The following is a 25,051-nucleotide window of genomic DNA, read 5'->3' on the forward strand; positions in this document are numbered from 1 at the left end:
TTCTCCTGTCCTGAAACTAATCCCCCCCTTGGGGACAAATAAAGTAATTGATTGATTGATCGATTGATTGAAAGAGTGGTGTTTGATCTAGTGCCATTACAGTACCTTACATGTATATTACATTCAAAAACAGAGCAATTCTATAAAGTTTGGGAGCCCTACTTGAACTATGTAGAGCCTGATGTCTCTAGTATCATCTTGCAGGGATTTTATTGACTGGTCATACTGTACATTTTTACTGTAACCTAGGATATTATTGATATGGATCTGAGCTGGTGTACAAATATAACAGTGAAACAAATACCTCACACCTTCACATGTATATGTACACGTTCGGCAGTAATGTGATTAGCACTTGCATCCTAGAGAAACAGATGAAATACACACACACACACGCACAGATACATACACGTGGATTCTGTGCAAAAAAAAAAAAAAGGTCAAATCCTTTCCTTCCATGTGGGGTTAAAATGCTTCTAGTTTTGCCATCGGGCCATGTTTTATGATTAAAGTGATCAATTAATGGCTGCCAAACCTCGTAGAACTTTCTTTCTTGATTCTTCAATACAAATCTGATTTTCCCCAGCTCTAAATGTCTCAGACATGACATCAGTCATAAGATTTGAATAGGTTGGTGCTGCCTTTTGCTTCCAGTTCAGTAAAATCAATCTTTGCGCAAGTATACTGACGTGTTTTGTTTTTTTAGTTGTTTTTTTTGTTCAGTTTGTTTTATTTGCCTGTTTTGCTTGTAAAAGTGAAAAATTAATAAAAATATTGTTAACAAAATAAATAAAAAAACCCCCAGCTCAAACCGCGCATGAATCTGCTCCTTCTAACCTAACCACACATGCACTGACGCAGCTCGTGTGTTGGTTCACACCGCCGTTTAAGGCTGATTTATGGTTCCGCGTTACACCAACGCAGAGCCTACGGCGTACGGTGCGCGTCGCCGCGTACCCTACGCCGTAGGCAACGGCGTAGTCTCTGCGTCGCTTTTAGCGCGGAACCATAAATCCGGCTTTACTATGAGGAGAGAGAGGGAGCTGCGCTCAGCCAGGTTGGAGCCGCGGCGCGCTTGTGGGGAGCGCGCATGTGAATCCAGTCCTCTTCTCCTCCAGAGCGCATTCAGTTACCAGCAGACGCACAAGTTGCCAGGCTCCGCGCAGCTTCCCCAGGCGGGTGGTGGAGCATCTTTCTGGGAGGACCAGTCTCTCGGAGGAGACAGGGAGGATGCTGATGCGAGCACAGCCCGGAGCTGCAGCTTCCCCCCATCAGCGCCAGCGCGGGATCTCCCTCTAACTTTTCCTGCGTCCGAGTTCATCCCAGCCTCCGTCCTCGTGCCGGGGCTCCCCGCTCCCCGCAGCCGTGCGCCCTCGGCCATGGCCCGTCCGTGCGCCCGCGGAGCGCTGTTCCTGGTGCTCTTCTCCCAGCTGCTGCCCCTGCCCGGCGGACAGACGCCCAGCTGCCAGGAGGTGCGGGCGGTCTTCCACAACCTGCACCCCGGCTCCAAGTGGGTCCCCGAGAGCCCCGTGTCAGGTAACCCTCGCCCCCCCATGCTGCTTTACGCATCATGATGCAATTAACCAAATACACGCAGGCGGTTTCTGTTCCAGTAGTTTCTGTTATTGGTGTTTTTCTGTATCAGCAACGAGATCAATCACACAAAAACAGCCAACATCCCTCCGGCTGGAGAATCTGTTACCTATATCCAGTGGAAAAACGCGGGTTGAATTTCCCTTAACTGTTATAAAACAAGCGGACCAAAATCAATCTGCTCAGGTATCGATCCGAACATGGAGACAAGTAACCTTTCCTCAGACCCGACTTCGATCTGCTCACTTAAGCCTGATTTATGGTTCTGCGTTACATCGACGCAGAGCCTACGCCGTAGGGTACGCGGCGACGCGCACCGCACGCCGTAGGCGCTGCGCTGGTGTAACGCGGAACCATAAATCAGCCTTAAAGGCTTTATTTAATCGGAAACCGGGGGGGAGATGTGTTGATCCTCCAGCAGGTCGGACTAGTTTTGTGCGTATGCCTCGTTCAGGAGGTGACTGATTGGTCGTGTTGGGTCTCTCTCAGTAACATATCACAGCATTTTAATCCAAATTGTGATCCAAATGAGGCTTCTGTTGAAAATGGGAGTCATCCACAATATTCTCTTATCTAATGACTTGTGTTTAGTCTGGTGTCTGTTTCACTGTGACACCTTGTTGACTGGGTCAGGGCAGCAGCTACAATCCCCTGTCCTGTTCTGCAGAACCGGGCCCTGGATGGGTCCGGAGCCTGTTGCTTGCATTCTGATGGGCATGTAAATGAGCAGCTCTCTCATGTGGCTGAATCACCAGCAGCTGCAAATGTTAATTGGGTGTTTTAGTGTCATGTCAGCACGGGGAAGTGCTCCAGGTTAACAGCTTTTCGCGCCATCCCCAGCGTGAAATCCTTAAACACAACACCCCCACCTGACTGGAAGAGGTTTACAAAATAATACAAAATGTTCACTTGACGTGATGGTGGAACAAATCAGGGAAGGCTGCGAATCAAACGGCGGGGAAGAAAGTGAGAGGCACTTTGAAGCTGATTTTGTCATGCTCCCTCTTGTAAAGTATATGCAGCCCTAACACCCCCCCCCTCCTTCTTCCTGCACATCCATCTTTAATCACACACCTTCCACCCGGGCCATCAAGCGTTTTATCTGCCAGCCAAAGGGGGGAAACACTGCGGCAGGCCAAGAGAAATATTTAGCCTCCCAAACGCTGAGGCGGAGCTGAGTACAGGCTGTGCTGCCTCTTCAGTGAGCAGACTCCCACAGAACCATCACCCACATTTAAAACCGGTTCACCAGATAGCCGCGGGGCAATTCATACCAGCTAGAACATCCTTTGCTTTGGCAGTTGTTAAAGAAATAATAATTTTGCAGCTTCAACCGACAAATTGTACTCAGTCTCATTACCTTGGCAGGGCAGCCTTTTTGTCTTTGCGTACCCAGACAGCTCCATATGAGTGTGGACAATAAAAGGGATGATAAAAACCATTTAGATTCACATGAATGCAAAGTCCTCTTCAAATTTTTTATTACGTGCTCCACTGAGCATCCTCTTAAAAATAACACTTCCATAAGACATTTTTAATTGTGAAATAGTGGCAGGTCTATTAACAGCAGAGCACTGCAGGACTTAAACTCTTCCTCCTGCTTCTCCTACTGTACCCGCATGGCCCCCGGGTTGCTAAACTTTATTGTGAGTAAAGTTTATTGCAGCGTCTCAGGACTCACAGCCATAACAGAAGTGCTGTGAGATTGGTGGGGTTTAATCTGAATCAGTGGTTTTCTGAAGCGATCAGTCCCGTTCCTGCCCTGCTTCAGTCTGAGATTTACATCCGTTATAGGCAAGGCAAGTTTATTTGTATAGCACAGTTCAACACAAGGTAATTCAAAGTGTTTTACATCAACATTTAAAGCGACAAGACATAATTGAACAGTAAATGACAAATAAAATGAAATAAAATGATAAGAAAAGTGGTAAAATAATAAAAAGCACAAGTTGTTAAAAAGGGTAGTACAGTACAGCAGGTACATCTCATTCTTAAAATGGCAAGAATTACGTTTCTATACGGTCAAAACGTACAAAGACTGCGTTAAATACAGTATTACAAAAGTAATCTGTAACAATTCGTACGATGAATTAAACCAAATTGACAATTCTATGCCACAATGCCTGTTTTCAGGTATTATTATTGTTATAATCGTGAGTTGAGTTGAGTTGAGTTATACTTTAATGTCCACTAGGGAAATTTTAGGCATCAAATACATGCATAGCGTATAAAATCACATACAATCAACACATACAGACAGCAACAGATATCAGACTCAATACCACGATAAAATTAGTAAGAAACCAAGCAGCAGTGAACGACATTGCACATACTCTAGGCAAAAATTGCATCTATCCCGGAACCTCATTTCATTACATTTCATTATTGGTACAGTATGAAAAAAAGCAAGAACAAAGAATAAAAACTTCTCTCGCTTTTTCCTCATTTCCTCATTAGCAGCATGGTAGTAAAGATATAAAAACAAGGACTGACTACTACTGGATCAGTCAGCAGCTTAGTTACAGCAGATCAGATCTGCTCCTGTCCCCTACCTGTGGCCTGTTTAAGCACAGGTGCAGCAGGAAGGTTGGGGTCAAAGGTCACTGATGTGGACCCATCCACGCTCCAGCACCGCCTGATTCCTGGTAAAGCTGGAAGAAGCGTGCGCCGGGCGGGCTGTGCACGTATTCTGAGTAGTGGGTGTAAGCAACATCCGCATGGCAATAATTAACCAACATAACGGCCAGATCCAGAGATTGTATCTGACCGGAGAGGCGCAGCGGTGTCGGTATCTGATTTTATCTGCTGCTTTAATTGATTGATCTGCTCCCACGCGGATCTCTGAGACTGTGTGTGCAGATGGGCAATCAATGTAACAATGTGAGGACGAATATACTGCAGAAATCCTGCTGAGGCGCGGTGAGACCGGAGTAATGTGAGCAGAGGCCAGCACGGAGCATGGAGGGTCGGTCCTCCTGAATGGTCCTGCGTGAGAGCGCTGTAAGGACCACAAAACAACATTTCTGGTTGTTTCCCCTCCATCCGTGACTGTTGTGTCAGTGACGTGACTTTCACAGTCATTTTGGACTTCAAACTGACAGTTTTCCTCAATTTTCCACAGTCTCCATTGGTGTGGAGTCTTCTTGTAGTCATCTATGGTTGTCTTGTTGTTTTATTCTGGTCTCACGCATCTTTCTGTTGTCATTTCACTTCATTTATCTATTTGTTTCATTTCAGCTGTTGTTCACCGCTTTGTTGCACTTGTGTTATTTTTATACATGCTGATTCAAATAAAAATAGGGTTTCTATGAAGCTCAGCTTCTCCCTTCTTGTCATAACCAGCTGAGTTTTAATAATGAAACATGCACTTTTCATAGTTTTGTTCTGTTTGTGCTCATTCATGTCATAGTTTTGTCTTGAACTTATAGCACTTAAGTCCTACCTGAATCCTGGGTGGTTGGAGCGTTGTGCTTGTGGAAATGTGGCGTGTAATGTAAATGTGGAGCAGGAGTCTGGTAGGCCGTCTAACGTTACACCAGTTCTCCGCTGAGGCGTACAGCAGATGAAAGATTGATGGTATTGCAGGCAGGATTGTTGGGGTGGCTGGCTGTGATCTGTCCGTCTCTGGGAGTGTGAGCGCTGGTGCGTGTGAGGGGGTGAGGTGGCCTGTATCAGTGAGGAGTCTGGTGTGGGGGGGGCGGGCTCAGGCGGAGCTTGGCTCTAATAATGCCGCATGTGGTGCCAGGGGGCAGGAAACTCCAAAACACAAGTTTCTTCCTCCAGCAGCATGAATGAAGACGAGCAGAGCAGGGAGACAACATGACGGTGGAGATGTGAGGAGACGAGGCCCAGTGGGCGCCGTGCCGGGCACCGCAACACGCAGCTCTCTGCTGCTGGGGGGGTCGGAGGATGGTGTCAGCTCTCTTCCTCCTATCATCATCATCATCTTCTCATCATCATCATGGCGGGGCGGAGGATAAATACCCCCAGACACCAGGGGGAAGTGTCTCCATGAGAGTCAGCGGTGGTTGATGGGAGGACGAGCTCTGACAGCACCAGCAGTGATGGAGGGGAGGCTGAGCTGACACTGACATGGAGCAGCAGGAAACCAGGACCTCCTTCCTTCCTTCCTCCCTCCATCCTTCCTTCCTCCCTCCATCCTTCCTTCCTTCCTTCCTTCCTTCCTTCCTTCCTTCCTTCCTTCCTTCTTCCCTCCCTCCCTCCTTCCTTCCTTCCTTCCTTCCTTGCTTCCTTCCTTCCCCGAGTAAATGACACGACATCCATCCTTCCTTCCTGCTTTCTTCCTAAATGACACAAGGTCCTTCCTTCCTTCCTTCCTTCCTTCCTTCCTTCCTTCCTTCCTTCCTTCCTTCCTTCCTTCCTTCCTTCCTTCCTTCCTTCCTTCCTTCCTTCCTTCCTTCCTTCCTTTCCCGAGTAAATGACACTAGGTCCTTCCTTCCTTCCTTCCTTCCTTCCTTCCTTCCTTCCTTCCTTCCTTCCTTCCTTCCTTCCTTCCTTCCTTCCTTCCTTCCTTCCTTCCTTCCTTCCTTCCTTCCTTCCTTCCTTCCTTCCTTCCTTCCTTCCTTCTTTCCTTCCTTCCTTCCTTCCTTCCTTCCTTCCTTTCCCAAGTAAATGACACTAGGTCCTTCCTTCCTTCCTTCCTTCCTTCCTTCCTTCCTTCCTTCCTTCCTTCCTTCCTTCCTTCCTTCCTTCCTTCCTTCCTTCCTTCCTTCCTTCCTTCCTTCCTTCCTTCCTTCCTTCCTTTCCCAAGTAAATGACACTAGGTCCTTCCTTCCTTCCTTCCTTTCCCAAGTAAATGACACTAGGTCCTTCCTTCCTTCCTTCCTTCCTTCCTTCCTTCCTTCCTTCCTTCCTTCCTTCCTTCCTTCCTTCCTTCCTTCCTTCCTTCCTTCCTTCCTTCCTTCCTTCCCTCCCTCCCTCCCTCCCTCCCTCCCTCCCTCCCTCCCTCCCTCCCTCCCTCCCTCCCTCCCTCCCTCCTTCCTTCCTTCCTTCCTTCCTTCCTTCCTTCCTTCCTTCCTTCCTTCCTTCCTTCCTTCCTTCCTTCCTTCCTTCCTTCCTTCCTTCCTTCCTTCCTTCCTTCCTCCCTCTCTCCCTGAGGCGGTCTGAACTCTTTTTATCTAATTAACCGAAGGTTCAAACGGTGTTTATAGCTTCTGCCGCTAACGAAGGAGCTGCTGTTTACGCCTGGCTCTTCTATGAACACTTAACAACAAAAAGAAACAGAGCAGAAGATTGCACTGTTTCAAGCATTCAAGCCTCTCACTTTCAAATTGTTGCTTCATCAAATAACTAAAAGTAGCACAGAAAGCAAAGCTCCAAAAATACTGAGAGCAGCCCCAATCCCCAGGAGCTAATGATACACGTATTCCTCCGGTTGGCTGTAAATGGCTCCGTCTTTGTTTCACTTATTGTTTCTACAAAGTGACAGTGGCTTGTTTTGCCCTGCAGAGGTAGCCGTGGATTCCCCACGCGTTTGCACCAAACACTGGTAGCTCGTGTATAATTTATGCTCATAATGAACAGCTCTTAGCATATTCTATATCTTAATACAACTTGTTTTCCCCCCATGGTCCCCATCATTAAACTTGCATAGCAATAGCTGTCTAATTGGTGCAGAGAAACGCAGACGAGCACTGTATTTGTGGCTGCCCCCATTCCCTTGACTCGGAGTCCCCGAGCTTGTTAGAGATGAGAGGAGATGGACCCCTCTTGTGCGTCTTCACACAGGACTGTTGGAGTCCAGAAGTGGACTCAGAAACTTTAAATTGTCAGAAAAGCAGCGGAGGAAGGTCAGATGAGGTCGTGGCGAACCGAAGGGCAATCAACACGTTTTTAAAAAGGCACTGAAAAGACCTCAAGACTCATGAAATCGGCATCTGCTCTGCATGTGAAACTGTCCGGCACCTTACGGAATATTGATTGAAAGTATTATAATAATTCAAAGGCGTCACCTTGAACCGAGGTTGCATGCTGGGGGATATTTACATGCAAATAGCTCCAGGTGTTGCACCCTGCCCTTAATATTAGAGGATTCGGTCATTAGGACACACACACACAGAAAAAGACCTACTATCCAATAACCGGCTGATATAAAGTTGCTCTCAGCGCCCTGTGGCCATTAAGCTCAAGGTGGGTGAAGTGAAATAAACTCACAACAAAACTGTGCACGCATGAGAGGGAATTGAAAAGAAAGCAAAAGCAAGGGGAGGGGAACCAAAGCTGAGCCTGAAGCAAAGGGGAGATGGAGGAAGCGTATTCCCAACTGATCTGTCAGTCACAACAAAGGCTTTATATTTAGATGGCGCGATTTTATTATTTGTGAAACTCCACAGGGAATCACTTTCTTCTCCAAGTCCCTCACCACGGTGGAACTTCTGTAATGAAACACATTTATCATCTGGAAAAACGACAAACTGTTAATAACAGCCATGTCCCAGCCTCTTCCCTGCTCCGGCCGCGCTCGCCTCCCGTAGGCACCGCTCAAAGCTTAATCATTTCACCCCCGCAATCTGAAATTAGCCTGATCCTATCTGTCAGGAGTGCTTTGTTGGTATTGATGGGAGACGTTAAGCTTGTCAGAATGCATACAAAAGGTGCGACGTGACAGCTTTATTGCCTCTTTTGCTCATTAGACCGCGCACCTTGAACCGTGATGGGTGTCAATAGTGAGCCGGGAGGAGAGAAAAATGTCCTCCGCCTGATTCCTCAGTTATTAATTCTCCAAACTGTCAGTCAGCTGCGCCCCTGCGCTGGCTGCTCGCACCGCTACAGTCGCTGCGCTCTATTTGACAATCTGTTGTTTGAAGATCTCAAAAGAGACAAAGCCACACACCAACAGAGAGAAATTCACTTTTGTTATTAAGACCCCCCCCCCACACACACCCCTCCATCCCGTCTTAACAAAAGCCGTTCCTGTGCTTTGTGACACACTAGTTATCGAGACTTTTCTGATACATTCACGTTCCTTCTTCCAAATTAATCTCTGCCTCCGTCTCTTTATCCTGCACATGCCGAGCAGGAGCTGGCAGACTCCCCCGACGTTTGTTTACCACGCCATCAATCAGGCCCCCGTCACTTACGCCTCTCAAGAGCAGATCCTGCAAACAACTTCTGAGCACGGCTCGGCGTGCCCCGACTGCAGCGTGCACGGATCTGCCGTGTGGGACGGGGGATGAAAGGGGGGGAAGCACCGAGGACAGGGCTTTTGGCAGGAACTCCTCTCTGCGTTGTACAGTCGGAGGCTCGTGCCCTATTTACGTCTAAGAGAGAGATGTGAGTATAAGGTAGAGAATGCAAACATCACGTACCGACACAGAAATATATGTTGCTTCATTCATCCCACTTTTTGTAGAGACTTTGTACTTCTTTAGGCTGCTGTAATATAATATACAGTACAGACCAAAAGTTTGGACACACTTCCCACTTTGTTTGAATGAGAAGGCGTGTCCAAACTTTTGGTCTATACTGTAGGAGAGACGCAACAAGACACGCGTGATCTTCAGAGTGTGATTTGTGTCATTTCGGAAGGAAGAAGGGAACTAAGGAAGCAAGGAAGAAGGAAGGAAAGATGGATGCCGTGTCATTTACTCAGGAGGAAGGAATGAAGGAAGCAATGAAGGACCTTGTGTCATTTAGAAAGAAAGGATGGAAGGAAGGAAGCAAGGAAGAAGGAAGGAAAGATGGAAGGAAGGAAGATAGGAAGCAATGAAGGAAGGAAGCAATGAAGGAAGGAAGCAAGGAAGGACTTTGTGTCATTTAGGAAGAAAAGATGGAAGGAAGGAAGCAAGGAAGAAGGAAGGAAAGATGGATGACGTGTCATTTACTCGGGGAAGGAAGGAAGCAAGGAAGGAAGGAAGGAAGGGAGGGAGGGAGGAAGGAAGGAAGGAAGGAAGGACCTTGTGTCATTTAGGAAGAAAGGATGGAAGAAAGGAAGCAAGGAAGAAGGAAGGAAAGATGGATGCTGTGTCATTTGCTCGGGGAAGGAAGGAAGCAAGGAAGGAAGCAATGAAGGAAGGAAGGAAGGGAGGAAGGAAGGAAGGAAGCAAGGAAGGACTTTGTGTCATTTAGGAAGAAAGGATGGAAGGAAGGAAGCAAGGAAGGAAGGAAGGAAGGGAGGGAGGGAGGGAGGAAGGAAGGAAGGAAGGAAGGTAAGGAAGGAAGGAAGGAAGGAAGGAAGGAAGGAAGGAAGGATGGAAGCAAGGAAGTAAGAAAGGAAGCAATGAAGGAAGGAAGCAAAGAAGGAAGGAAGGAAGGAAGGAAGGAAGGATGGAAGGACTTTGTGTCATTTAGGAAGAAAGGATGGAAGGAAGGAAGCAAGGAAGGAAGGAAGGAAGGGAGGGAGGAAGGAAGGAAGGAAGGTAAGGAAGGAAGGAAGGAAGGAAGGATGGAAGCAAGGAAGTAAGAAAGGAAGCAATGAAGAAAGGAAGCAATGAAGGAAGGAAGGAAGGAAGCAAGGAAGGAAGGAAGGAAGGGAGGGAGGGAGGAAGGAAGGAAGGAAGGAAGGTAAGGAAGGAAGGAAGGAAGGAAGGAAGGAAGGATGGAAGCAAGGAAGTAAGAAAGGAAGCAATGAAGGAAGGAAGCAATGAAGGAAGGAAGCAATGAAGGATGGAAGGAAGGAAGGAAGGAAGGAAGGAAGGAAGGAAGGGAGGGAGGGAGGAAGGAAGGAAGGAAGGAAGGTAAGGAAGGAAGGAAGGAAGGAAGGAAGGAAGGAAGGAAGGATGGAAGCAAGGAAGTAAGAAAGGAAGCAATGAAGGAAGGAAGCAATGAAGGAAGGAAGGAAGGAAGGAACATTCTGTCCTCGATCAGCCCGGTTTCTCAAACGTCCAATCTGGAGCAGCCTCATTGTCCATGAAGCAAAACACGTTTGAAATAAACATCATAATATCCTTTTTCTGTGATTGTCTTGAGCTTTTTTGTAAATAGTTCAGTCTTTATCTTGTTCCTCACAGGGATTCATTGGCTAATCTCTGGAGGACATTTGTTCCTAATCTGGTTGTGCACAGTCAGATCATCCTTGTTGCAATCTATACTTTTCATATGAGCTCTGGGAATCTAATGATGTCTCATCTGTGTAAGCAACCTTTACCCTACACAGTCAGGTGCACAAACGTTGCCTTGCTGCCTTCAGTCCTCCTTGTGTTTCCCTCCTCCACCCTCCTCGACATCATATATAATGAAAACATGCTGAAACTTCAGTTTGTTTGTATGCTGCGGGGCTCCTGGCTCTGATCTTTGTGCCTTTAAAATACGTTTTTGATCCTCAGAATGAAAAGTGTAGCCTTGAGTGGTGGAAAAGTTTCTGTTGACCAAATTGATCTCTGAGGAGCGATACTCTGCCTTCCTGTAGCGTCTGAATGTGCATCAAAATGATTCACTTTCAAGCAGAAAATGTATTTTTGACTCCAGCGCTGCCAGATAGCAGAGCCTAAACATGAAAATAAAAACTAATTAAGGGTTTAGAATCTGTGGTAGATAATATATCCTGTTTTCTTCTTGCAGAAGATGATGCTAAATGGTGTGTGGGTGTGTGGGTGTATGTGTGTGTGTGTGTGTGTGTGTGTGTGTGTGTGTGTGTGTGTGTGGGTGTGTGTGTGTGTGTGTGTGTGTGTGTGTGTGTGTGGGAGAAAGGAGGCTCTGATTTGGAAAATGAAACAACAGCATCTTTGCAGCTCCTTCCCTCTGCTCATCCAGACTTGCATCCTGTCTCTGATCTCCTGCCAGGTGCAGATCTGCAGGTCTGCCAAACCAAAGGCCCAACCTGCTGCTCCAAGAAGATGGAGGAGCGCTACCAGGTAGCGGCGCGCAGCAACATGGAGTCCGGTCTGCAGGTTATCAGCGCGCAGCTCAAGCGCCTCATCATCCAAAATGCTGCTATATTCCAAGGTAAGAGGCTCCCACTATCCCACCTGTCTGGAACAGAGAAGGAGCCGACCTGGCAAGCACCAGAGGAATCAAATAAACATCCCCAACTGCTTAAATAGCAGTGTTTTTTCACGCCCACGTTCTGGGTTCTTGGCGTGAAGAGTTCTTCGGGGAGTCTCAGAAGTGTAGCGCTCACATCCGGGGTGAGGCCTGCATCTGCGCTTCAACTACATGTAAGAACAGCGGACATGTGCGCCGTGAGTGACTTTAGATGTCGCTGGGCTGTCGGCGCCAGACATTTGTTCCAGCGAGCGACGGCCTCCTGAGAGTTGGCACAGTGCAGTTGATGATGACTGTTACTCACAGATTGGGGAGAGCCAGTCAGCGGGAGTGGAGGAGACCTGCATGAGAGCGCACGGAGCAGACGTGCTGGAAGAGTTGCTTTAGCTCGCAGATGCCTGCGAAATAAGAGCGGGGTGACGGGAAAACTGTAGAAATCTGAAGTGGAGATGCTAAAGTTCTGTCTCTCTCTTAGCTGAGAGCAACATTCAATTGAATGGACTTATTCATCATTCCCAAAAAGGAAACAACATAGAGTTAGAAATCTGATTAAAGAAATTCAAACTCACCTATTTCAACAGCGTCAGTCTGTGAATGTGGCGAGCTCTCAGTAGACAACAGGGGCGTCAATTGGGTATGGCAAGGTATGGCAGCTGTCACACCTTGGCTTCAGGGGAAAATGTAAATATCTTGAAATGTGATGTCCCAGCGTCCCTGACGACAGTGGTCGCTAGGTCAATCTCCTTTTTAGCGCGCTTTGCAGTGTTACTAGCTTACAAAAATGAAAAGGATTCAGGCAAACCTGCAATTTTTTTTTTCAAAAAAAGAAGGCAAGTGATGGGTCCAATGAGCGTAGGGAGAAGGAGCAGGTAGCGAAAGCGGGAGAGGCTGTTACCCACTCCATGTCCATGTGATATTGTTGCACTGACATAGTGAATGAAGTGAACAGAATGAGTTAAATTGCGTTTGTCAGATACGCTTTTTATGCTCTCTAACTCTGCCGCTTGCTGTCCACGGTGCCGAAAACGGATGCGTATTGCGTAAAGGCGCAGTGACTGCATTGATCAACATGTTGTTAAAGTGTAGTGTTCATAGTTACATTACCAGGATGTGAGTGAGACTGGATTTGAAAAAGTTCCAATTTTCTTGACCACACAGATAAGCTTAACTACAGTACATAGCAGACTTCTGTGATGAGTATTTGCTGGGCATGTTGATTGATACTGTAGTTAAGTTCTGTGACTCGTAACCTTACCATACCTTAGCTTTGACTGAATTGACGCCACTGGTAGACAACATGGACAGAAACTCACACTTGACAGTCTCGTGAGGGCCCTGGCGTGGAAAAACCCATCAAATGCTCTTTAACGTGTTCTGACTGAGACTGAGTGTCTAAGTTACCAAGAATAAGACTCGAGAAATGATCCAGATTTCAGTAGATTTAACTAAACAATTGCATGCAAAAGCAGCGGAGGAAGGTAAATCCAAAACATACATGAGGCATCTTGATGCAGAATGACAATGAAACAGAGGAAGCATCATTATTTGAAGGCACAAAGAATGATTCATTCTTACGATTCGAGTAGACAAAAGCATCTTTACGGTCAGTGTTAATCTTTTTTGAGCAGACTACCAGTCTGTACACAAGGCTGTTATTTTGCTGCTCTCAGCAGTTTGGGTTTAATCAAGTAGCCTAGGCTGAATTTTCCATCCCAGCTCCTTCACAGTAGCTTCTCACCAATAACACGATCTTCAGTCGCTCCTTCGTTTTAGGCTTTTTAGGCTCGCTGCCCATGTTTGCAGCTGCTTGCTGCACGTTTGTGGCGCATGTTCCTGCAGCATTGTCTCCATGAAGCACTTCATTCCTGATTTGTCTTCATTAGTCCTAAAAGCCTCTCCGTTATTTGTGACAATTCAAAGATGAAATGGTTTAAAAAGCTCGTTTTTATAAAAATAACTTTCCTGTTGTCAAGGTTAGTCATCATTACAAAAGTGATATCAACAAGTTGCTTTATTTATTTCTTTACTGCTAAATGTATGCAAAGTGTCATCATAGTATTGAGTAAAATGGTGAACCCGAACTTGTTTTTTAAAAAATTGTTTAGGTAAAATGCTCCTTTTTCAGTTTCACTGTGAACAGGAAACAAGTCAGAAGCAAAAATAACTCTTATATCGACGTTTTATTTCAAACTTTAAAGAACCTAAAGAAGCGGAAATATGAACGTTTTTAAAAAAACAACATCACTAAACGTTAAAGATAAAAGCAGTGAACTATTTGGCTTGTGGCGTCTCACAAAAGCCCCGAAGTTACGTCTCACGTCTGTCAGCTGATACCGTTTCCAGCGGTGACTTCTCCCGCTAAACTTTTCTCTGGCTCTTCTTCAATAAAGAAAAGAAGAAAAAAAAAGAAGAGAAAGAAAGTATGTCATAATCTCTCTTTGGGCAGCAAAAGTTACAGAGTAATAGGTTGATATACAACAATTTCAGCATAAATTGAAACTTTGAAAAGCTGGCCTCAGTGTTTGAAGCCAGCATGGGAGCTGTGTTGGCAACAGTTGTTTTCAAATATTGCTTCTGCAGCTAATGTGCTGGTACCACTTGACACGGGCCCTTGCAGCCTGGCAGAGCCGCCGGGTTTACTGTCTTGGGCTTTGCTCTTGAAATGGCATGCACCGCGCCCACTTTTTTTTGAGCGTGCACACTTTTGAGTTGGAAAAAAGCAGGGGCGTCCTGACACACCAATTAAAACTTGAAGTTTAATGGGGACCGTGGGGTTTGCTTGACTCTGTTCTTACATGCTAACTATGTTAGAGAGTGCCACTGTGGTTTGGCTTCACTTTCCTTGAAGGGGTTCGATACTAATTGCTTTAGCACAGGGCTCGAGAGAAGTCCCCAAACAGCCCCCGGACTGAAATCCTTTTAACATCCTAGTTTTATCTGTTTCACTCTGCTTCATTTTCCTCTTTCTCTTTTTCTTCTATCTCTCTTTGTGTGACCGTGCCTTGTCTCTCCCAATCTGCTCAACTTTTCTTCCTCCGTTTGTCTGCCTGCCTGGCTCTCCGTATGTCTTTTCCTCTTGTCTTTGTGCTGCTACTGGGAATAGAGAGCAGGCCTTGTTTGCAATCTTCTCTGCAGCTCTCCGTCTCTCGTCTTCAGTCCTCTCTTCTGCCAGAGATCAAAGGGCTTCCCCTCTGCACTCCTCTATCTCCCATCTCTGTGTGCTCCCTCCATCCCTGCATCCCCGTCTCCTTCCAGCTCCACCTGCCCCACTCCGCTTTCCCAAGCCTCACACCACACCAGAGGTTTTTTATCCTTTTGAAGTCAACTTCTGCAAACAATATAAAAGTAATGGCTCTGTGTACCTTCGCCTTTAAAGCAGTTATATGGCAGGCGGACTTAACATTAGGCTTCTTCAAGATCAATACCAGGAAATACAGTGGGTAAAGCATTAGGAATTGCAAACAACGTGTGGCTCACGCTCACGTCTCACATGCTATTTGAAAATCTAATGAGCCTGAGCTGATCTCTTTGCGGCGTATCAGGAAAATACAATATAATGGATAAATTGCAGCATTCTCTGATATGATGGATGATTAAATTCAGTTTTAATTCCCGTTAAAGAGATCATAAAATCATCTTCTCCCTGTGCTGGTATTGCCTCTCACTTAGAGCTTGCCCGTTTAGATCAAACAGACAATCTGCAAACCTTTGCAAAATGAATATCTTTAAATCTAATCTCAGAAATTGAGAAGATGATCTCATGCATACCGCTATTTCAATTTGATAAAGTCTATTAATTTTGAAGAGTTTATTAGGGTATGAAGCTGCAAATATCAAGTATGATTTTTTTTTTTTTTTAATCAGTGTTTATCAGTTATGAGGGTAAGGGTCACATAAGAGTCCTTATTTTAAATCTTAAATTGGAAAGCATGTCACACCCTAACACATATCTACTTAATGATATTTACTCTGAAAGTGTTACTTTTAAGCTGAATGGTGTTAAATTACACAGATAAGAACCAACACTGACAAATTAACACGGGCAGATCTGATGATACAATCCTGGAAAACTGTGGAAAATGTTTATCACGGCTCTGCAAAGGGGAATGGCTTGATTTCTCTAACAGTTAAGTAATCCTACAGTGTCATAGCCATAATGATTTAAAGGACATGGATGAAATGTTTGCATCTCAGACGCTCATATTGGTAGATGACTTCTGCTATCAACTAAGAAATATGCATTACCTTTGAGGTTTTAATCTGTAAGAATGCTGGGCTACTTGCTGTGTATATTTACCTGACTGGCCCTGATGTCTTTCCTAATTCTGATTGTTAGGCCTCGTAGGCTACATCCTGCCTGATAGTCTGACTGAAACCAGGAAGTGAAGAAAACTGCAGTTCCTTAACTGGCCACTAGGGTCTGTTTATAAAAGAGAGTCAATTTGCATTAATTAACACGGGCAGATCTGATGATACAATCCTGGAAAACTGTGGAAAATGTTTATCACACTGTCACCATAAATTGTCCAAATTCGCAGCAAAAATAAATGGTTTTGCTCGTCAAAGCTAGCTCATCCCTGACAACAGTACAAGGGGTGAATTTAAATGTACCTCATCACCAAAAATTAAATAAAGACACACATTTATGCATAATTAGGGGTGTGGTCTTTTCAGAGACCACTGTCTATGGTTAATGGCTCGCTATTATCACCGTAGCTGCTTAATGCTTAGCGCTGTATTGCCTCATTGTTTAGGGTTGCCACCTTTCAGAAATAGAAATAAGGGACACCCCGATTTCAGCAGCGCAGGCGCCAAAAAAAGGGACATCCCCAAAACTTCTAAAATGCATAGAAATGTATTTATTTTATATGAAAAAACAAAACGCTTTGATTTAAAGTGCTTTAATAGCATTGAACTTGCATGACTGTACAGACAACTGAAATAGCCTCCTATGCTATGTATGTCCACATCAGCCAGGATGTAGAATATAGCTACAAGTGAAGAATATGGTGTAAAAGTTAATTTATTTCAATAATTCAACTTAAAAGGTGAAACTAATACATGTATATTACATAGTCTCATTAAAGGCAAAGCAATATATGTTAAAGGTATTGTGACATAATTTGGGTGTAATTGATGTCAAGACACCCAACTAAACACAAAAAATCAAGAAAAATGTGTTTTTCATGTCACAATCCCTTTAAGATTTTTTATTTGGGGTTTTCATAAACTGTGAGCCATAATCACCAAAATTATAACAAATAAAGGCTTGAAATATCTCACTTTGCAAGTAGTGGGAAATAATATATTTGTTTCACCGTAAGTTGATTTTACTACAAATGAAGTTTTGCAATATATTCAAATTTTCCAACTTTCACCTGTATATTATAACATAAATTAATGAGAGCAATAATATGTGTCCATATTGGTTAAATACGGAACACAACTTTTAATTCCCAGTTACGGAACAATTCCGTATTTCAAGGGACGGGTGGCAAACCTATCGTCGTCGGAGCTGTGAATAAAGACGTTAAATAGGCATTTCTATTTTAGAAATGACTTATCTTGTTGTGTGGTTAATTTGACTAAAAGACTGCTGTTCCTGGCTGTGGGTTGTCCTGGAAAGGTCCAGGGATGAGCTCAGCCGAGCAGCAGGCGGCCGCTACCTCCACCCACGCTCCACGGCTGAGCTTCAGCTAATACTGGACGGCCACTGCCTCATTGGCCGTTTGCCCCGGTGGCAGCTGGAGCCGCTGGCTCCTCCAGCCCGGCCAACACCTTTGGATGAGCTGCATTTTCCTAGATCTCTACTCTAACCCAGATCTGATGAAGGTTCTGGGACACCAAGTCAAGTGAGATAGCTGGGTTAACTTGTTGAGAGCCCTGCTGGCGCTCATTTCAGGTCAGTACTCGTACCAGTAGTATTTTCTATTGTTATTTCTGAAATGGAGACAGGTGGATAGATTTCATCAGAATGAATGTAAGGTAACAATAGTTTAGCATATTAGCTCAGCGTGATCCAAGGCTTTGATGCAGCACCGGGGACCCCGAGGCCTGGGCTATTTGAGGATACTGGTGGTGCTCGGTTGGAGCTCTTATCAGCTCTGGCAGTTGTCGTTTCAAATATCACTTCAGTTGCAACAACACATAGATGGAGCAGGTCTTTTCATTCAGTCTGAGGTTCATATCAACGTCTCCCAGCTGGGCTCTCCTGAGAGGAAAATTCACATCTCTAGTCAAGTGTTTCACACCCAAACATCTTTTTATTTTAATGTTGAATGCTGCTGAACAACTGCTTACAGGAATACGACCAGCTCCATCATCAAACCAGTGACACGCGGTTGTTTATTTTCACGCTTTAGCGATTATGTAATTTTATAAGTGATTTCAAGCCTTTTTCTCACATGAAAACGACGTGTCAGGTTCACAGATTTGGGTGCAGTTTGCCTCTGCAGAAGGTGTGATCTCACAGATGTAAATACTCCAGCAACACTTTAGCACATCCAAGGCAGCGTTAAGCCCCCGTACTTATCCATCCCGATGACAGTTTCGTGTGTTGATGTTCAAATAACGTGATCAGAGGACTTCACGGTATCTGTGGCTGAGAGGAAGGAAGCGTACAGGCCAGCAGAAGAGTATGTATGAGGCGGCGATTATTATCAGCATGCAGACTCACTCGCCGCGAGTTCTCCGGGGTATTACGAGCTGCATTCTCACAGAAGCTCACTCCGAGATGTTTCCAGAGTCAGTACTTGGAAGCTGGATGGGTAATCACTGCATAAATCTTGGCGTGTGCGATATGTGAACATCCTGCCCACATCAACAAATAAATAATAAAAGTTCTGGAGATGCATGTTTGAAAAATGTGTTGACTTAATGACTTGGTTAGAGAGCATCTCCAAAAATCAGGTTTGGAGGAGTGTTGCTAGGAAGTCGTCCACTTAGTACAGCTGTATACTGTTCAGAAGCATGAATGTTGTTCCTCACTTAGAGAACTGGATCAATACTTCGATATATGTACAACATCTGCAGACGTCAGATCCAGAGGCCACACACTCCTCCTTTCGTGTTTATTGACAGCAAAATTGAGCACGAGATTCAGTTGCCGACTAGTACGAATGCATGAAAAGGTGGGGGACGTCAGATAGCATCGCCTGTACAAACAGTCCTTTTTATACACTTTCTGTACAATTAAAACATAAAAATGACTTGGATTGGATCGTCTGTGGGGACCTCATCCACACTATTGCTAAAGTGGAGTCTTTTCGGAGGCCTAACAAAAGCATTTTGATTGCTAATGGCCATTTTGGTGCAAATGCGTACTGTATTCACAGTCAAAGCTGCTTCGGTTCATGTTGTCTTGAGGTTTCAGAGGTTTCCATCAGAGCCAGGGTTGTTTCATCTTTTTAAAAGTTCCTTTAAACCAGACTGGATGTGGGGAATGAAGGTTGGCATGATGCTGGATTTCACTGAAGAGCCTATGTAGTGTACGCTGTAGAAAAGCTTAAAGGGGACCTATTATGAAAAACACGTTTTTTCTTGCTTTAACATATATAAAGTGGTTTCCCCTCAGCCTGCCAACTCAGAGAAGGAGGAAAGCAACCAAATTCTGCAGTGTCTGTGCAGCCGCCCGGATGAGCCGTCCAGTCTGATGTGACTTCTACGAGCCAATAAGATTCTGCTCCCGTCGTGATGTAACGACAGGAGCGATGCGTGAAACTACGCCCACAACTAACTCCGCCGGCCAGAACTTCTGCCATTTTTTCGTAGCGGTGTATCTCGTCATTCAGGCAGCCAATCAGCACAGAGCCTCATCATCATAGCCCCGCCCACTCAGAATCCTACATAGATAATGAGGTTAGAGAATGGGATGCTAAAGACATGGCTCAGAGACTGAATTTCTAATTTATTTAGCAAAAACAATCAAAAGCTTGTTTTTAAGACATTCAAGGCCTGTTTAAAATAGGTATTAGATGCCATAATAGGTCCCCTTTAATGTTTGATTGAAAACGGTCCCAGCACACACTTTCAGGAAACCGCTCTGGGGGGTTTCCTGCTTGGAAAACCTTCAATTTTCATGGATGTTGTATCTGAGATGTTACCACCTTACTAACATCCCTGCAGGCCATAAAATCCCCCATATGTTGATACCTGGTGGAAGCAGCTTGATTGAGCCAGATAATGGAGCCCAGTGCACTGAAAAGTGTGCTCAGAAAAGGTTTGCAGGAGAGAGCAGAGCTGAAGGCTGTAGCCCAGGACTTACAGGTTCTGCTGGAACATCCTGGTAGCATGAAGAATCCCAGCTGTTTCAGTAGCCAGCTAATTTAGCTCTAAAGTACTCAAACGTACTGTTTTCATGTTTTGGTTGGTATGTCAACCAGTTAGGCTGATGATGAATGTGGATGGGTTTATTGTGAAGCGTACAACCAACTCAGCCCAGTCGACTGTGGTGCTGGAACATTTCCAGAATGATGGCGACCAGCTGGAAGTTTGTTTCTAATGTGATGATGATTCACGCATCACGTCATGAACCCCCCCATATCTTACATGTTGCTTATTCCCCCGTGTAACTTTCCTCTTGAATAAAAAAAGCAGCTTCTTCTGGTAATGTTGGTGATTGGCGGCTTTAATCGTCGTGGGCTCCCCGGTGATGTGTTTTTCAGAGCCGTGCTGCTGCAGAGAGCGCTCAGCCTGAGCCTGATTAAAAATTAGATTATCCTCCTTTGTTAACAAGACAGGCTTTTATTGAACTAAAAAAGAAAGAAAGGATTCTTTTGAGTTATTATTGCATGAGAGCTGAAAGACACCGGCGCTGATTGGCAGCGTAGACAGATTTGCGGCATGCTGCTTATATAAAATGACACGTCAGAAAATGAGCCTCTGCTGACTGCAGCGCTGCTGGGGAGAACAAGACCACACAGCTGTCTGCTCGCTCCACGCTCCCGAGGAACAGTCCTCACTCCGAGTCCGAGGAGACTCACATTCAGCTCTTAGCCACAGTCATCAACACAGGAAGACAGGACTGGACCGATTGCTTATGGCGTCAAATGTGTGGGGAGGAAAGTTGTGCAGCATGTAGATACCACAGAGTTTCTGAGGTCTGCAAAAAAAGACAAAAGAACGTGAGATAGTCTCCTTAGTTCTTCTGCAATGACTCCAAAGAGTCAACACATCTGAGTGGGAGTCTTTTCAGGCAGTATGGGGGCAGTATGGGGGCGAACGGTGTGTGACTGGAGTCACTGCTGTTGGAGCTTCCTTCACTTTACTCCAACCCTCATGGGCATCGCTTTTTAAATAATCAGGAGTTTAGGAAGGAGCTTCAAAGGATATGTTTAGATAAAGGCTACCAGGAAACCTGCGATGTGCACTACTCAGAGAAGCAGAGGTGGGTAGAGTAGCCCAAAATTTGTACTCAAGTAAAAGTACTGTTACTTCAGAATAATATGACTCAAGTACAAGTAAAAAGTAGTCATCCAAATAATTACTTGAGTAAAAGTAAAAAAGTACTTGGTGAAAAAACTACTCAAGTACTGAGTAACTGTTGAGTAACGTCTGATTTATTTTTTTAACACAACCATTCAAACAGACAAAAGTATAAAATAATCATCTTCAGGCAAATAAAATAAAAAAAATAATGAAATAAATTAAAATTAATAAAAAATAAAAAATAGCTTAAATTAAAATAATCTTAAAGTAAATTCAAGTACTTTCATAAATAATAAAATAAATAAATTAACTGAATAAAAAAATAAATTAAGCACAAGTAGCACAAAATTTCAAGCCTTTGTACTTTTCTTTTTTAACCAGGCAGAACTAGAACAACATGAACTCATAGAAACTCTGTGTGTGTTTGAGTCTGTGTAAATGTGACAAAACATGCAAAAACAAACATTTTTCCCAAATAATCACCCAGTGATGTCATGAGATTGACGCGTACGTGGATAAAAGGGATAAAAGAAAAGTAACAGCTCAACGTAGCCTAATGTAGCGGAGTAAGAGTAACAGTTTCTTCTTCACAAATCTACTCAGATAAAAGTAAAAGTATAGTGATTAAAAAACTACTCCTAAAAGTACAACATTTCCCAAAACGTACTCAAGTAAATGTAACGGAGTAAATGTAACTCGTTACTACCCACCTCTGCAGAGAAGTCAGTGGACGTCTGCAAGAACACACACCACAAATGACTTCTTCATACCTCATTTCCACTGGGCCAGCAAATTAGCATCTCATTAGCGCTCTCACATAATTCTATCGACTTTCCCCCGCTTTCTCTGGTTGGGTTTTAATTACTCTAAGTGTGTAAGTAATAAGAATGGCAGCGCCTCCGTGGCCCTGGTGGAGGTGGTGGTTGACCTTGGGAGGAGTTTGCCGTCATTTGTCTCCAGTACTGCTGAATGGACGTTTGCCGTGGCAGCCGCCCAAACGAGATGTGGCAGGAGGAGATGATGCAGAGCCTGGCAGGCCCAAGCTGTGTGTCTGCCTCCAGAAGCCGATAATCAGAACTGCTCCTCGCCGCCCTCTGCATTCATGGGCTGTCTCCCGCTCATTTTCATTCCTAAGTGCTCCAGGTGTCCAGGTCCTGCCTCTGTTCTTCCCGTCATCTGCTCATCAATACCCATCGCTCACTGGCTCTCTCCACAGAGTCATTTTATCTTCTGGAGAAGTTTCTCTGAGTAATCCAATAACGGTGAGGACTGTTGGGATGTATGCCTACAACAAGATGTCTGATGTTGTTTACTTGTTGCCCCAGGCTGATCTAATAACATGAGGAGAGGCAGTTTTGCCATGTCCAATGGGCTCCTTTGAGCATCGTTTGCTCGATGCAGCGGGGTATAGCAGCCATTAGCACATCTTTTCCTATCAGTTTGTAATTGGGTTTAAACTTGATCGCTGCGGTTTATCATTATCCATCACTTATTAGTTTTCTTGTAATGAGATTGCCGGGACGTCTGTGCACAGTGCTTGGCTTCCAAACTATCGCTGAGACTGATACTCAATAAAGCGGTGTAATTTGAGGAGCATGCTGTTTCACTTCTGAGTTTTCAATAAAAAAAGGGGGAGCGTGTCTCTTCACATTGAGCCTAATGCAACATTTTAGTATTCCTAATCCTGAGGAAGAAGCATGAGCTGCGGTTACGGACTAGGGATGGGCGGTATGGACTAAAAGATTTATCACGATAATTTCTGGCATTTATCCCGGTAATGATAAAAATGACGATAAAAAAAATACCAATTCAACTCCACCTTTGTAACTATAAATCTATCTCTCTCTCAGATCAGCCATGTTTGTCACACAAAAACGTCATCTTCTTTCTTTCTTTCTTTCTTTCTTTCTTTTCTTTCTTTCTTTCTTTCTTTCTTTCTTTCTTTCTTTCTTTCTTTCTTTCTTTCTTTCTTTCTTTCTTTCATTCCTTCCTTCCTTCCTTCCTTCCTTCCTTCCTTCCTTCCTTCCTTCCTTCCTTCCTTCCTTCCTTCCTTCCTTCCTTCCTTCCTTCCTTCCTTCCTTCCTTCCTTCCTTCCTTCCTCCTGCTCTCTCCTTCCTTCTTCCCTTCCTCTTTTCTCCCTTCCTTCTCCCCTTTCCTTCCTTCCTTCCTTCCTTCCTTCCTTCCTTCCTTCCTTCCTTCCTTCCTTCCTTCCTTCCTTCCTGAGTAAATGACACGACATCCATCTTTCCTTCCTTCCTTCCTTCCTTCCTTCCTTCCTTCCTTCCTTCCTTCCTTCCTTCCTTCCTTCCTTCCTTCCTTCCTTCCTTCCTTCCTTCCTTCCTTCCTTCCTTCCTTCCTTCCTTCCTTCCTTCCTTCCTTCCTTCCTTCCCTGAGTAAATGACACGACATCCATCTTTCCTTCCTTCCTTCCTTCCTTCCTTCCTTCCTTCCTTCCTTCCTTCCTTCCTTCCTTCCTTCCTTCCTTCCTTCCTTCCTTCCTTCCTTCCTTCCTTCCTTCCTTCCTTCCTTCCTTCCTACACGTACGTTGTGCGTGGATTTAACACAGAATCATAAATCAGCTTTACACAAAAACATCCTCCACGGGAATTTATCGTTTTTACAAAGATGACAAATTCTTATCGTGGGGAATTTTTTTGACGGTTTATCGTGAACGGTAAAATATCGCCCATTCCTACTACGGACCCCGCATGTAAAAACCAGCAGCATCCAGGTACGGCAGAGGCATCAGCGAGCCTGACGGCCTCAGCTTGTAGCTCTCATTATCCAGTTTGTTGTTTGGGAGGAGAGTCTCACACCCCGAAAGCAAATGCAAACGAGATGTTCGGATGCAGTTTACAAGCGGAGAAATTGAAAGTGTATTTTTCATGTGTAACACAGGTGCATGAAACCTCTGACAGAAATCTATAAAAGCTGCTGCTTCTTCAGACTTAACGAGCAAAAGTGGACGTAGACAGTTTGAAACTGCTGAAAAGACACTTACTGTGATAAACACAGTGGATTACATAAAGGTGTATAAAGTCACTGTTGATATAATGCAAATGTAGCCTTGAAAAGAATTAACTTTATGTAAAAAATAGACTGAATTAACTTAGCAAGTGTGTTATGGCAGTAGGTATTTCAATTAATTTCTTCTTATCCATCTCCACCTCCTCCTTCTTATTCAGGGTTATGGTCATCCTTCTTTTAATGTTTGATAATTCCTGGAGCTCCGTTTTGAAGGACTCTTCAGAAAATGTCTTTGCCTCCCCTTGAAAGAAATATGTTATTCTGCAACGCAAAAATAAAACTGAATTCAAAACAATCCACCTGAAAAATAATTTCCCGTAGAGACGCTGGTGTGTATTGGGAGGAAACCGAGTGCTAACGATCATGTTCTTGTGTTCTGCCTCATCACGGCTTGGTCTCTGCCTCCGCCTCTTAAACTTGAGCTTCACCTCAATGTCAAGTAGCGAGCTGTCCAGTAAGAGGCTGTCAGGCGGGATGAAGGACGCTGTTGTTATGGGCTCCATGCAGCAAGCTTCTCGCCATCATCCTGATTCATGCTCACATCAAAGCCCTCATGTTGCCCTGATCTGGATGCCGTGTGTCAGGCTGCAGCGTTGCACGCTAATGTTCCTACACTAAAAGCTCTCCTCACTACGGCGGCAAACAGCCACAACTTTATTCTTCGATTGTCATCTTAATGATTTTAAATCCAAGTGCTTCCTCCCATTATTACTCACATTCCAGGATGGGTTTCTATTTCCTCTTTGCAATATGTAGAAAACTAATGTACTTCTTCATTAAACATGCTGAAGGGCATGCAGCAGCTTTCTTACTGGACTATATACATATGTATATGTGTATATGTATATATATATATAGATATTTATATATATATATATATATATATATATATATATATAATATATTTATGTATATATATGTGTGTGTGTGTGTGTGTTATGAATGGGTGATATTTCACCGTTCACGATATACTGTCAAAAAAATTCCCCACGGTAAGAATTTGTCATCTCGCGGTAAAAACGATAAATTCCCGTTGATGACGTTTTTGTGTAAAGCCGGATTT

The 25,051-nt window shown here is 44.4% G+C and overlaps 1 protein-coding gene across 1 annotated transcript in view; it reads left to right on the forward strand.

Annotated features, from left to right (window-relative positions):
• The first annotated feature begins 1,086 nt into the window (after positions 1-1,086).
• Positions 1,087-25,051, forward strand: part of gpc3 (glypican 3) — a 154,240-nt gene continuing 130,275 nt past the window's right edge. The window contains exons 1-2 of the mRNA XM_061726391.1: positions 1,087-1,536; positions 11,335-11,496. Of these exons, the coding sequence (XP_061582375.1) occupies positions 1,380-1,536; positions 11,335-11,496 (319 nt within the window). The 5' untranslated portion in view covers positions 1,087-1,379. The remainder of the gene's footprint in view (positions 1,537-11,334; positions 11,497-25,051) is intronic.

The sequence above is a fragment of the Cololabis saira genome, chromosome 7, assembly GCF_033807715.1.
Source record: "Cololabis saira isolate AMF1-May2022 chromosome 7, fColSai1.1, whole genome shotgun sequence".
Classification (NCBI taxonomy): Eukaryota; Metazoa; Chordata; class Actinopteri; order Beloniformes; family Belonidae; genus Cololabis; species Cololabis saira.